General features: G+C 47.0%; 1 protein-coding gene across 2 annotated transcripts in view; it reads left to right on the plus strand.

Annotated features, from left to right (window-relative positions):
* The window catches only part of scn4ab (sodium channel, voltage-gated, type IV, alpha, b), a 232,152-nt gene that overhangs the window by 202,068 nt on the left and 16,379 nt on the right, over positions 1-13,705 (plus strand). For both annotated transcript variants that reach the window (XM_085966222.1, XM_085966221.1), the window contains one exon: positions 1,204-1,257. In XM_085966222.1, the coding sequence (XP_085822348.1) occupies positions 1,204-1,257 (54 nt within the window). The remainder of the gene's footprint in view (positions 1-1,203; positions 1,258-13,705) is intronic.

Here is a 13,705-nt window from a genome sequence, read left to right on the forward strand (position 1 = left end):
TGCAAAACGCTCCCCTCAACCTGTCGTTGCTAGCGGCAGGCGGTAAGGCAGGGGGCGCCACTCAATATCCGGTCCGGGGTGTTACCGGGGCATTGCACACTCGACTGACGTCATGATCTGCTGGCGCAGGAGATCGTGGTGGTAGTGTTTAGCGCCGCCGCAAAATGTCTAGTTCATTTCGTGAGCGGCGCAAACATCGCCGCGCCCGGGCGTTAGTTGCTTTGCGCCCCATTAGCGCCCTCTTAAGGCGCTAACGGGAGGCGCAAACCAACTGAATTTTTCCCCCTATGACCCTTAGTTCTAGACTCTCCAGTCAGGGGAAACACATATGTTATAAAGTCACCACTAATACCTGCTGACAAGGGGGCATAGACTCAGGACTAACAGCACATGTGAAGGGGAATTGGATAAGTCTTTGAAAAGGAAGAATGCAAAAGGGCAAGGAAATGGCATTAGGGTAGTCAGCTTCAGCTGAAGACCAAGGACCAGCGCAGGAACAATGGCTGTAAGTTCTAAGATTCTATGATATAGCAATCAATCCTTTTTATCTTGCATTTACATAACGCCTTTAACGTTGCAAAACACCCCACAGCGCTGCACAGGAGTGATTGTAAAACAACATTTGACACCGAGCCACATGAGGAGATATTAAGGCAAAGAGTTTGCAAGAAGTGTCCTAAAGGAGGTGAGGGAAGCGGAGAGGTTTAGGGAGGGAATTCCAGAGCTTAGGGCCCTGGCAGCTGAAGGCACGGCCACTGATGGTGGAGCGATTAAAATCGGGGATGCTCAAGAGGTCGGAATTAGAGGAGCGCAGAAATCTCGGGGGTTTGTGGGGCTGGTGGGGATTACAGAGATAGGGAAGGGGTGAGGCCATGGAGGGATTTGAAAACAAGGATCTTCCATCTTGTTACAAATTTCTATTGATGTTATTAGTTTCCTTATACAGTATGTCTACCATTTATTTTGATCCGTGCTGCAAATAATTTAAAATACTACGTGAAGCTTTACAGTATATAAAATCAGTTAAGCCATGGAACTTGATGTTATTGAACCTTCAGGATTTTCGGATATATTAAAGCATGAGATCTATTATATTTTAAAGTGACTGTTTAGAATTAACATTAATATTGATTAACTATGTGAAAGAAAATAGCTTCTGACTGAGGAGGAAGTACATTGCCTTCTTAATTTTGTTCCCACTAGGCAACCTTTAAAGGCTGGATGGATATAATGTATGCGGCTGTTGATTCCCGTAATGTGAGTAGTTGCTCTGAGTTAAAAAGCATTCATTTGAAACATTCATAAGCCTTCACAAATTAAGCTTCTTCTGATTGTCATTGAACGCTTTTAGTGGTTTTGAACCTCACACCATTAAAAGCAGCGCGAGGAAATGTGGTGGCTTTTTCTCCCTCTCTCTTTCTCGTTTCGCTCTCTCTCGCCACATGCCTCTGTGTTGTTAACCATAACTTCCTTTCATTGGCTTCCTGTTGAAAAGTGGGAATGCTGGGAGCGATCTGTATATCTCATTCCTGCACCTGTAAACACTGGGACATCACCTCACCACTGTAAGAATTCTGTCGTATTTTCACAATATGGCCCTCGGGACAATCGTGATTAGCGACTCCACATTTATCACTTCCAGGTGTCGTTAAATTCTGTCTCCGATTCTTGCCAAGATTAGAATTTTGAAGGATTTTTTTTGGCCACTGGTCTGTATCTTTCTCCTTAAATGTTTTCCACACAAGGTCTAAAATGGAACCATTTATTGATGAGTAGATGCAATCAAATGCAGAATCAATGGGGGGTGGGGAGGGGGGGCGCGGGGGGTCAGACTGTAGGCTTTTGCTGGACATGGAGTTGACATCAGATCCCATTGCACAGAATTTTAGCCTGTTTTGTTATTTCGTTCAAATTGCAATGCTGAGGCCATGCCGTTCTTTCTCTTGGGAAGAGGAGGACAAGCAGCAGAGAATGTGGTTCAGGAGAAGGATTCATCCAGTTAAGAGGAGTGAGAGACCAGTGTCTTTATCTGACAAGCAGTATGTAGGAGGTTTGGATTAGTAAGGTATCATTGCTCATGGTTACTATCGTTTTAAGGTTTATGGTTGATGTCAGTTTGAGGAGGTCAAGCACTGTCCCCTCAGATTAGGTATTTGAATGAATAGATTTCTATCTGTCTCTCACTCTAATTCTGTGCTTCCTTCTGTCTCCTCTCTTCTATATATCTGCCACGGTCTATGTCTGTTATGGTATCTATCTTGTTCTGTATATGTATTTATTTATTTTTTGCTCTGTCTTTTGCTTTCTCTAGGGATTTGGGCATAAACTTGAAAAAGAAAAATTTGTAGGGCTATGGGGAAAGAGCAGGGGAGTGGGACTAATTGGAGAGCTCGTTCAAAGATTCAGCACAGGCACGATGGGCTGAATAGCCTCCTTCTGTGTTGTATGATTCTGTGACTGACAGTCACGTGCTTTCTCATTCTTCTCTCCAATGTTGTGTGGTTTTTTGAATTTTCTTTGCTTTTTTTTCTGTCATATCTTATTTTTCCTTGTTTGATTCACTCTGTGTTTTCCTCTAAATCCTTTTCTCATTTGCCTTTCAAGTTCACTCTTTCTATTTAATTTCCCAATCCAGCTCTGCGCCTTTGCTTGGAGAGGAGGGGCGATATTGGTTATGACAAGTCCCACAGATCAGACAGGCTGAGTAGACGGGACTTCAGTGTTAAGCTCAGCTCAGAAAGGAGGGAAAACACGGAGTCTCAGTGGGCTGGGATCTCTTCAGGCAGCTACACTCAGAGATTGAGGTTCAGAAGAGCAGAGAGTTTGAGCAGATTGGGGGCTGACTGCGCTGGGCAATTGATCTTACAGAAAAGATTGCTGAACATAATTTTAAAGTAGGAAACTTAAAAACAAAAGTTGAGTAATTAATTGAAAATGGAGAAGTAAAGTAAAAATAATGGGAGGCATGGGCAGTAATAATGTAAAATAAAATCTGCCTTGTATGCTCTCTGGGATGTGATTGGTAATGTAAGAAAACTACTAGGCACTTGGTCTAAGCGTTAAACAAAGCTTTAATCAACTGTTTTACAACATGGAGATCTAGTTGTGTCCTTCACTAGTTCCTGTTAAGAATGTCCTGCGCAAGCTGGGCCCGTGCCCGAGTATTTATATTCTCCCTGGACAGCGCCACCTGCAGGCCGTTCAGTATCACTTCACAAGTCTTTCTTTCATGAATGACTGATTCATGTCAATTGGTCCATACTGACCATGGTCATGTGGTTAGCATGGATCTTGTTTAACCTTGCTATTAGCTGTCCTAAAGTGTGGTAGTGAAACATGGACTTGAATTTAGATCGCACCGGATTACCCGCACGAACAAGGTGCAGGGAACTGAGCACCGGGTACAAATGGGTAGGACCAAGGCCCACCTCATATTGGGTCTCAAGCCTCATTTACACGGTGTCCCCAGGCAGCTCGCGGTGAATAGGATTCCAATTTTCGGCCACTGTGCCCCCTCATGTAGGTCCTGGGGTGGGGGGGGCAGGGGGGATGGCGCGTGGTGGGAGGGGGGGAAACGATCGTGAGGGATGGTGGCGACCGGGAGAAAGGAAGAAGCAATCATGAAGGTAGGGGGATGACTGGGGTGGTAGTGGGGGTGGGAAGAGATTGGCAGAGGGAGGGGGCAGCGGTCGGGAAAGAGAGGGGAGCGATTGGGAGAGGGCTGAGCAGAGGCCAGCAATGGTCTTCGGCAAAGCAGTGGAGGTCTGGAGGAGCACTTCCGCACCTCCTGACTCCACATTCAGGTAAGTATTTTTGTTTAAACTTTTGGTAGCGGCCTCCAGCCCGCGTGTAGACCTGTTGTTCTGTAACGCAGCTGGGCTGACGCTGACTGCGTTAACAGCAGTCTCATCGTCGGTTTCTCTTGAACCCCTGGAAGGGTGATGAGCAATGTTCCCGTTCAGCTGCTTGGCCACGCAGCCGACTGAAGCTCCCGCGCAGGCCACTTGCTGCTTTCCCAATTGAAAAATGCGTGGAAGTTTGAATGGGCTGCGCACCCAAAAAAATTAGCGGGAAAATTGGTTATGGGTAGAGAAAGAAAAGACTTGCATTTCTACGATAGCAAAATACTGCGGGTGCTGGAAATCCGAAATAACAACAGAAAATGCTGGAAAAACTCAGCAGGCCAGGCAACATCCGTGGAGAGAGAAACAGAGTCAACGTTTCGGGTCCAAACCATTCGGTTTCGACCCGAAACGTTGACTCTATTTCTCTCTCCACGGATGTTGCCTGGCCTGCTGAGTTTTTCCAGCATTTTCTGTTGTTACTTGCATTTCTATAGCGCCTTTCATGACCTCAGGACGTCCCAAAACGCTTTACAGCCAATGAAGTACTTGTAAAGTGTAGTCACTGTTGTAATGTAGGAATGTAGAAGAACATTAAACGATGAGAAATCCAAGACTTCCCAAACAGAGAGTCTCCAATTCTTCCTGTACAATTGGAATTAAGGTGTGGAGATGCCGGAGTTGGACTGGGGTGGACAAATGTAAGAAGTCACACAACACCAGGTTATAGTCCAACAGCTTTATTTGAAGTCACAAGCTTTCAGAGCGCTGCTCCTTCATCAGGTGAAGTGGAGAGATACATAAAGACACAGCTTATATAGTCAGAGAATAATGTCAGATGTTTACAGGTAATCTTTCTAACTGCCATTTATCACATAAATGGCAGTTAGAAAGATTACCTGTAAACATCTGACATTATTCTCTGACTATATAAGCTGTGTCTTTATGCATCTCTCCACTTCACCTGATGAAGGAGCAGCGCTCTGAAAGCTTGTGACTTCAAATAAAGCTGTTGGACTATAACCTGGTGTTGTGTGACTTCTTGTATTGGAATTAAAGTTGTGAGGGATCTGGCCTTGTTACAGTTGCTTTTGGCTCTTGTTATGTCACCTAATATACCAAAACACTCCCCAGGATCATTCTGTGTTAATGGAACTAGAACCCTAGGGCTAAAAATTCGGTGGCGCCGCGTTTGGGGCGCCAAGCTCGCCTGGGCGCCGGAATTTGCGCTCCGGACGGAGCTGCTTGCGCCCTCCCGATACTCAGTTTCAGCGACCCAAACGTAAGCGGGGCGCTGCTCGAGGCACCCCGTGTCCCGCTCGAGGCACCCCGCGTCCCGCTTGGGGCGCTCAAACTGAATATCGCAGCGCAACGTGCCGCAGCGCCACATGCTGTGGCACGGCGCGCTGCGGTACTGCAGGCCTTCCTCCCCTTCTTAAGGAGGAGGGGCCTGCACCAGCGCGATCAGAGATCGCGAGTGCCGGCAAAAGAGCCCGGCACCGAGGAGAAGTGCCGGGCTCTCGGGACACAGCCGGCACTGCCCGGGGGGGGGTGGGATCAGGAGGCCGGGGAGGGCGGCGTGAGGAGGTGCTGGCAGGCGGCCACCGAAAAAAATGGCCGCCCCGCACCTCCCCCTTAAGTAGCGCCACTACCGCCACAGGTAGGCCCCCCTGAACCGGTCACAAATTGCGACCGGCGCTATGGGGGGGGGCGCGACCCAATATTGCGTTTGGGGCGGTAGCGGGGCGCTGCGCACACCGATGATGTCATCAGTGGCGGCGCAGCGCTACAGGCTAACGCCGCCATTAGTGCCCCGCTAAATATCGCGGGAGACGTGGCCAGTGGCACTAAAGCCACTGAGTGCCCTCTTTAGGCGCTAACTGGTGGCGCGGCCCACCGAATTTCTAGGCCTTAGTGTCTTAGCTCGGCTCCCACACACAGCTGTGCTCAATGGCTCCTCCTTGTTAGGACATCTGATGATGTCATCATAAAAGTACACTTAAATATTAGCGTTGAGCAGAAAGAAAATAATTCTTGGTACAATTTTGATTTTTAAAGGCGATATTGATAGTGAGGCTCCCTGTTCAGCATCAGATACACTCACTGGTGTATCAGCCCTAGTCTGCTATGACCCAAGGGAATTCTGTACTCCCTGGGCCAAACTTTCTTTAAGGTTTCAATTTACTGATTGAAAGTGTTAATATTACACTAATAAATGCTACTCTCAAATCAGGAAGAACTGTACTACAGTAATAATCTTCTACTACTAATGTTTACCTGCCCTGAAAATTTGTGATTGCTACATCCTGGCATAAGTGCCGCCTGGTATTTCCAGCACTGGCCCGCTGAAGGTCACAGGTCAGGGGAAGGCCCTCTTACATATGGGGCATACCTGGGGTACCCATTGAGGAAGCTGCATACTGTGGGACTGCTTCCTGAGCCTGGGGGGAGAGGGGGTGCCTGGTCTCCCCCCAACCCTCCCAACCCAGAAAGATGAATTTCGGGCCTCCTTGGCCCCTTTGCAAGGGGACAGATAATAAAAACAGGAACATTCCTTGGAGTCCAGGCCATGATCTAGGCCTAGCGACCTGGACCCACAGGTGGGCCCCACTGCTGCCAGGGAAGTGGCCAATATGGCAGCTTTCACTGGGCTTACCGCTCACCGAGGATACTCAGGACTCTTGTGAGGGGCCACGGGCACTCCCAGTGTTGGGAATCGCCCACACCAGCCCCACTCCCTCTTGTGCCGCCGGCCTCGTGGCAGGCAGAGGCGTCACTCATTTCAAGGCCCCCAGGCAATCCCCAACATGAGGCCAAGATCTGGCGGAACCTGAACCGACCTAATTTATAGATCTTCCGACACACTCTGCTAGAGTTACAGCATGAGTGTGCCAGAATGGCACAGAAATTTGACACATCTATTTTCAACAAATTGAAATAAAAATATATCTGTAAAATGTTTTTGCCTCAGCCTGTCTTCCTCAATAATCTTCCTTTTTAACTTTTTTGATTTTACACTGTTAATTACTGAATACATTATTTTAACTTGTTTTTGCTTATTTCTACGGTTAAATTAATTTACCATTCTTTTTCCTGCCTTCTCCAGTCTCCATTTTTAATTTGGCTGGGCGCCACATAAATTCCAATTATCCATCAACGATCTAAAACCAGCTCCCAGGGCCTCCTCGAGGCCTTCAATCTTATTGCTGAAGTTTCATGAATCTTATAGTTTGGCTTGGCTGCACCAGTGGAACGATTAGATCAAGTCAAGAGGTGGAATTCAGTCTGACGTTCAAAGGCTTAAATTGACCTGAGGGCCCATTGAGATAATCAGCTGGCACCGTAAGGAGTAGGGTCCGGCTGTAATGAGCTGTCTCCTTAGCAACGCTCTGAGGGTTAATCCGCTTAGTTCAATTATGAGAGGAGCTTTCTCCATACGGTGCAAACTCAGCCGGAAGAAGATGTTGGCCCGTAATTCCCGATAGGAGGCTTCCTATTGGGAAAAAAATCTACGCCCTTACCTGAGGGCTCCCGAGGTGCGGCCATTTCCGATCCTGGGCCTCTCCACAGTCAAAATGCGCAGAGGCCCACGTATCCCGGGGGCGCAGGCGGTTCGCAAGTGTCCCTGGGATCACGTGGGCCAGGCCAGCCAATGGGAGAAGGGAACCCCCTTCATACTTTTGACAGATAGAGATCACCCCAAAAACACATCAAAACATTAAACACATTTTTAAAAAACCATCACGTTTTTAAAACGAGTTAAAATTACATTAAATTAAATATTTTAAACAAAAATTACATTTTTGAAAAAAATAATTAAAGTTTTTTACGGGGCTAAAAATAAACTTACCTTTTTAAAAAGTATTTTAAAATTATAAATGAGTGAAATTTTTAAAAAACTTTTTTTTAAACTCTTATGCTGGTAAAAGCAGGCCTTACTGCTTTTACCAGGCGTAAGATTTCTAAGGGTTTTCTGCGGGCGGAGGTTCTGCAGAAAGCGTAACTCTCCGCCCGCAGAGGCCCTTCTCCAGGGCAGGCGTCCGATTTGTCAAGAGGATTCTTGGCAGATTGGAAATGCCGGTTTTCAGCGCATGCGCTTCGCATACCTGAAACCGGCATTTCCGATGTCCCTGCGGGTGTGTGCACAGTGCGTACACACCCATAGGGATCGGAAAATACGGCCCAATGTTTTAAATGATGACTAATAAAAGACAGTGTGACAACATTAATGTCACATGGCCTTGGCGCTGAAAGGTGTTGCCAGAGATTGGTTTCAACCTCCTGGTACTTTCAACCTACAGGATGGAAAGTGGCTGCTCCCATAGATATCTCGATATGTAAGAGCTGCTACCATCTCAGTTTGGCCCAGCACCACCAGTACTTGGTGGCCTGTTAATAATCCTGCTTGTAGTAATTTGAATCTGTCAGGCAGTAACATGAATGCAATGAATATAGCTGTAAAAGTCTCTGGTGTTTTACCCTGCCACTTAAACCCTCCATTATGTCTAATAGATTTTCTGCATCATATAAAATATTTAAATATCGCTGTTACTAGTAAAACATAAAAGCTTATAAAGTGCCCATTTAATGGCTTCTTCAGATGCCAACTATATCTTGAGGGTTTGCCACACAGTCAAGATTTAAAGAGAGAGTGGCCATCTTGGGCCCCTCCCATTGATCTGTAAGCCAGTTAACAAATGATACAGAGCCTTCTTTCATGTCGAAAATGACCCATTAGTCTCTGGTGGCACCCAATCTTTCTGCCAGTTAGCGCCCATTTAGAGCTTAACACCACGTGGCTATTTTATGTTAAAAGGTAAGGAAGTAAGCTGAATTAAAGGCCAACAAAAAGCAGGCCTTAGCACAGTTCCAAGCACTGAAAGGTGCCAACAGAAATGGTTGAAGTGATCTCACTGTATTGGGATTCTAGACTTGCGCTTCCTTACAATTGCGTTTCCTACATTACAATATAAGAGCAGGGAGGTTATGATGGAGCTGTACAAAACGCTAGTTAGGCCACAGCTGGAATACTGTGTGCAGTTCTGGTCGCCACACTATAGGAGGGATGTGATTGCATTGGAGAGGGTGCAGAGGAGATTCACCAGGATGTTACCTGGGCTGGCGCGCTTCAGCTATGAAGAGAGACTGGACAGGCTGGGGTTGTTTTCCTTAGAGCAGAGAAGGCTGAGGGGGGACCTGATTGAGGTGTACAAAATTATGAGGGGCATAGATAGGGTAGATAGAATGGAAGTTTTCCCCTTAGTAGAGGGGTCAATAACCAGGGGGCATAATTTCAAGGTAAGGGGCAGGAGGTTTAGAGGGGATTTGAGGAAAAACATTTTCACCCAGAGGGTGGTTGGAATCTGGAACTCACTGCCTGAAAGGGTGGTAGAGGCAGGAACCCTCAAAACATTCAAGAAGCATTTAGATGAGCACTTGAAACGCCATAGCATACAAGGCTATGGACCAAGTGCTGGAAAATGGCATTAGAATAGACAGGGCTTGACGGCCGGTGCGGACACGATGGGCCGAAGGGCCTCATTCTGTGCTGTATAACTCTATGGGCTGGATTTTCATTCAGCAGTCGGGAAGGAGGCGGGACTACAACTTTCGGGTTTTAGTCCCGCCTCCATCGACGTCCGGCCAATCCACACGATTTTCCCTTGATTGACCTTGTTGAGCCCACCCAGTGGGCTCAGCAGGCCAATTAAGGGCCACCCGGCAACAGGTGACATCACAGACTGAAATTTCATCTGTCAAGAGGTGTTGACAGATGAAATATCAGTGTTTCACAGCTGTTTGAAGCTGTCAAACACTGACAGTCTGACTTCTAACCTGAGTCCTTCTACGCAGACTCAGTTAGAACTCTCACCGGTACTGAAAGCTGAAGGCTGTCACTTTTGACAGATCGCAGCCATTCTGCTTTCAGTGCCGGCTGAATGATGGACTCCTGACGCCTAGAGGAAGGAAGGCTGTAAAGGTAAGTACAGGTAATTTAAACTTCTTTACACACTTTAGACACACCAAACACACTTACCTTTGCATTCATGCACCCATCACTCACCTGAACACCGACATCGCGACCCCTCCAAGTCCTTCAACCCGACGGCCCACCTGCTCTAACCTGGCGTGGTTTGGAGCTGTCGGGAATCCCACACGACACCCCTCAAAATAGGGATTAGGCTAAAAACTGCCTGTTAACAGGCAGTTAATTGGCACTAATCCCCGCCTCGGGTCGGCGGGTCCCAGTGCGGGGCGGGTACCCGCCTCCTTTGAAACTTACGTGGAGGCGGGTTTTGGGCGGGATGGTGTCGGGACCCCCAAATTCAGGATTTTAGCCCCCCGCACGCCTAAAAGCCTGCCTCACGGCACACTGAAAATCTAGGCCTATGACTCTATGACTTCAAAAGTATTCATTGGCTGTAAAGCGCTGTGGGACACCCTGAGGCCGTGAAAGGCGCTATAGAAATGCAGGCTCTTTCCTTCTTCCCTTTCCCATCCTCATCCTACTGTGCAATTTCAATGCAGTGATGCTTAGAGTGAAATGTGGTTGGCGGAGAGACAAGTCGGTCAGTGATTCTCAGAGTTCTGGGGATTGAAAATCACTCAATCTTCACTCTCATGGTCTAGGATGGTGTCAGAATCCATTGATTCCGTTTCTGCCTTGGATCTTGCTGCCAATTATCAATGATCTGAAGGGGCTGATTGTCCGATTGAGCACCAACAGTGAGATGCCTCTCCTACCGGCAAATCGCAGGCGCACTGACCTTAACTCAATGGATGGCAAATGATGCCATACTATAGTAATAATCTTATACTACTGAAATATACTGGTCCCGAAAATCCATACTGGCTGTATCTCAGGATGGGCCCGCCTGGGATCTCAGGCGCTGATCCCGTTGAAATGCGCGGGGCCAGAGGGACGTCCCTCTATTTGCATCTGAATGGTGGGGAGCAGGGGAGGTGCCAGCCTGCCTGCTGAGGAAGGCACATACTCTCACGTTGGTGGCTGGGTACAGGAAATTGCGGATTCCCCCTCCCCTACCTGGAAAGAAGATTTTCTGGTCCCCTCAGCCTTCCTGATAATAAAAACAAAGAAAAAAAATCAGGCCCATGATTTCCAAATTTGCTCACTGGCGAACTGAACTCTGCCACTAATAAACATTCATACAATCGGACCCTGTTTATACAGGTGCAGCAATTTTCTACTGGGCAGTAAATTAATTCCCAGCAAAATTCTATATGTACAGTGTAAGTTTTATGGAATTCTTTCTTTCCTTTCTTTCTTTCTCTCTCTGGTCTCTTTCTTTCCTCTTTCTTTCCCTTCCTTTCTTTCTCCCTCTACTTTTATTTCCTTTATAGTGTAATACATTCGCTTGTTCCTCGCTCACTTTCTAACAGAAAATATTATTGAACTTCAATACGCAAAGTGGTAAGTGGTAAAATTCAACTTTGGAGTAGGGAGGGGGGAAACTAACGGCAGAAATCGGTCACCTGTTATACACCCCCCCCCCAATTTACTTTCCTGCTGTGGCTCAGTGGGTTTGCCTCTGAGTCAGAAGGTTGTAGGTTCAAGTCCCACTCCAGGCACCTGAGCACGTAAAGCTAGGCTGACACTCCCAGTGCAGTGCTGAGGGAGTGCCGCACTGTCGGAGGTGCCGTCTTTCGGATGAGACGTTAAACCGAGGCCCCGTCTGCTCTCTCAGGTGGACGTAAAAGATCCCACGGCCACTATTTTGAAGAAAAGCAGGGGAGTTATCCCCGGTGTCCTGGCCAATATTTATCCCTCAACCAACATAAAAAAAACAGATTATCTGGTCATTATCACATTACTGTTTGTGGGATCTTGCTGTGTGCATAATTGGCTGCCGCGTTTCCCACATTGCAACAGTGACTCCACTTCAAAAGTACATCATTGGCTGTAAAGCGCTTTGAGATGTCCAGTGGTCGTGAAAGGCGTTATATAAATGCAAGTCTTTCTTCTTTCCTATTCAAGTCAATAAAAATAAATAACTGACTGGGTACAATGGGCAGCAGATCCAATAATGTCGGTTTTGTGCCCCCGCCAGAGTTGAATTTTACCCCCAAATTTATTTACGGGTTTGGTTTAATCTTCGTTATTATTCTGCTTCATATTCTGGAGCGAATCCTTGTTAAAGTCTTCAAAATTCGACAAAGTTATTCTTTAAGTGAGGACATACAGACATTCAGTACACAAGCTGGCTGAAGCGGCGAGCAGGTGACTTGAGATGCACAGCACGTTGCTCCAGGGCTGTGAAGGAAGCACGCGGCAAACAGCCAAACTGTTCACAGTGTTGTGTGGACACACAAACATACAAAATTGACGGGCAGAAAAAGACCGGCTCGTCCATCAAGCCTGTCCCGTACCTCATGATGGCTGGAGCATCATGACTAGGCACTTTCCACCCTCCTCCTCCTCCTCCCCACCGCCCTCCCCACTCCCAACAGTAGCAGGGTATCTGGTCCGTGGGACCTCACAGCTCCTGAGATGGCAGGAATGACGTATGAGGAGAGATTGGGTCAATTAGGCTTATATTCGCTAGAGTTTAGAAGAATGAGAGGGGATCTCATTGAAACTTATAAAATTCTAACAGGACTAGACAGACTAGATGCAGGAAGGATGTTCCCAATGGCGGTGAGTCCAGAACTAGGGGTCACAGTCTAAGGATAAGTGGTAAACCATTTAGGATTGAGATGAGGAGGAATTTCTTCACCCAGAGAGTGGTGAACCTGTGGAATTCTCTACCACAGAAGGCAGTTGAGGCCAATTCATTAAATATATTCAAGAAGGAGTTAGATATATTTCTTAAGGCTAAAGGGATCAAGGGATATGGGGAGAAAGCAAGGACAGGGTACTGAATTTGGATGATCAGCCATGATCTCATTAAATGGCGGAGCGGGCTCGAGGGGCCGAATGGCCTACTCCTGCTCCTATCTTCTATGTTTCTATGAGTGCAGTTTAAGGCACTGCTCAGGTGACACTGTGGGGTGATGAGACAGATAGAAGGCCAGATTCTACCTGATATGAGATACAGTGTGACGTAAGAAAACTACTAGGCACTTGGTCTAAGCATTAAACAAAGCTTTAATCAACTGTTTTACAACATGGAGGTCAAGTTGTGTCCTTCACTAGTTCCTGTTAAGAATGTCCTGCGCAAGCTGGGCCCGTGCCCGAGTATTTATACTCTCCCTGGACAGCGCCACCCGTAGGCTGCTCAGTATTATTTCATAAGTCTTTCTTTCATGAATGACTGATTCATGTCACAGTGCTTGATATCTGGCTGAAATATCATGACATTCTTGACACGCCCTTGTTGATTGGAGTATTAAACATTCCCTAAATCCAAGTTGTAACCACTGAGACTTGATGTACTGCGTATTTCTGTAGTCTTTAAATAGGACTGCCGAATTGGCATGCACCTCTTTCAGAAACTTCCCAAAGCACTTCCCATACAATGAATTGCTGCGAAGCGCGGTCACCATTGTTATGGAAGCAAACAGGGCAGTCATTTTGCACGCAGCAAGGTCCTGCTAGCAGCTGTCAGATGAATGCCCAATCAAGCATTTCATTGGTTGGGTTTGGGAGCAGGAATGTTGACCACCCAGAGAGAGAAGGTCATTATTTCCCTGCCATCTGGGTCGGATTCGATACCAAGTGCACGAAGCGGTTATGTTTCGCAGGAATAGTTCCTACCTTTCCCCCCAGCCCCAGCCCTTCTCAGCTTCAAAGTCAAAGGGGAGCTTTTTTGAATGAAATTCTGTGATAATAAGGGGGGAAATATTCGGTTGGTTAGCGCCTCCGGGGGTGCACTAACGGGGCGCTAGGAACTTAGCGCCCGAGC

Source organism: Somniosus microcephalus, chromosome 24 (genome assembly GCF_052327205.1).
Source record: "Somniosus microcephalus isolate GS21.2 chromosome 24, FLI_Smic_1.0, whole genome shotgun sequence".
Taxonomy (NCBI): Eukaryota; Metazoa; Chordata; class Chondrichthyes; order Squaliformes; family Somniosidae; genus Somniosus; species Somniosus microcephalus.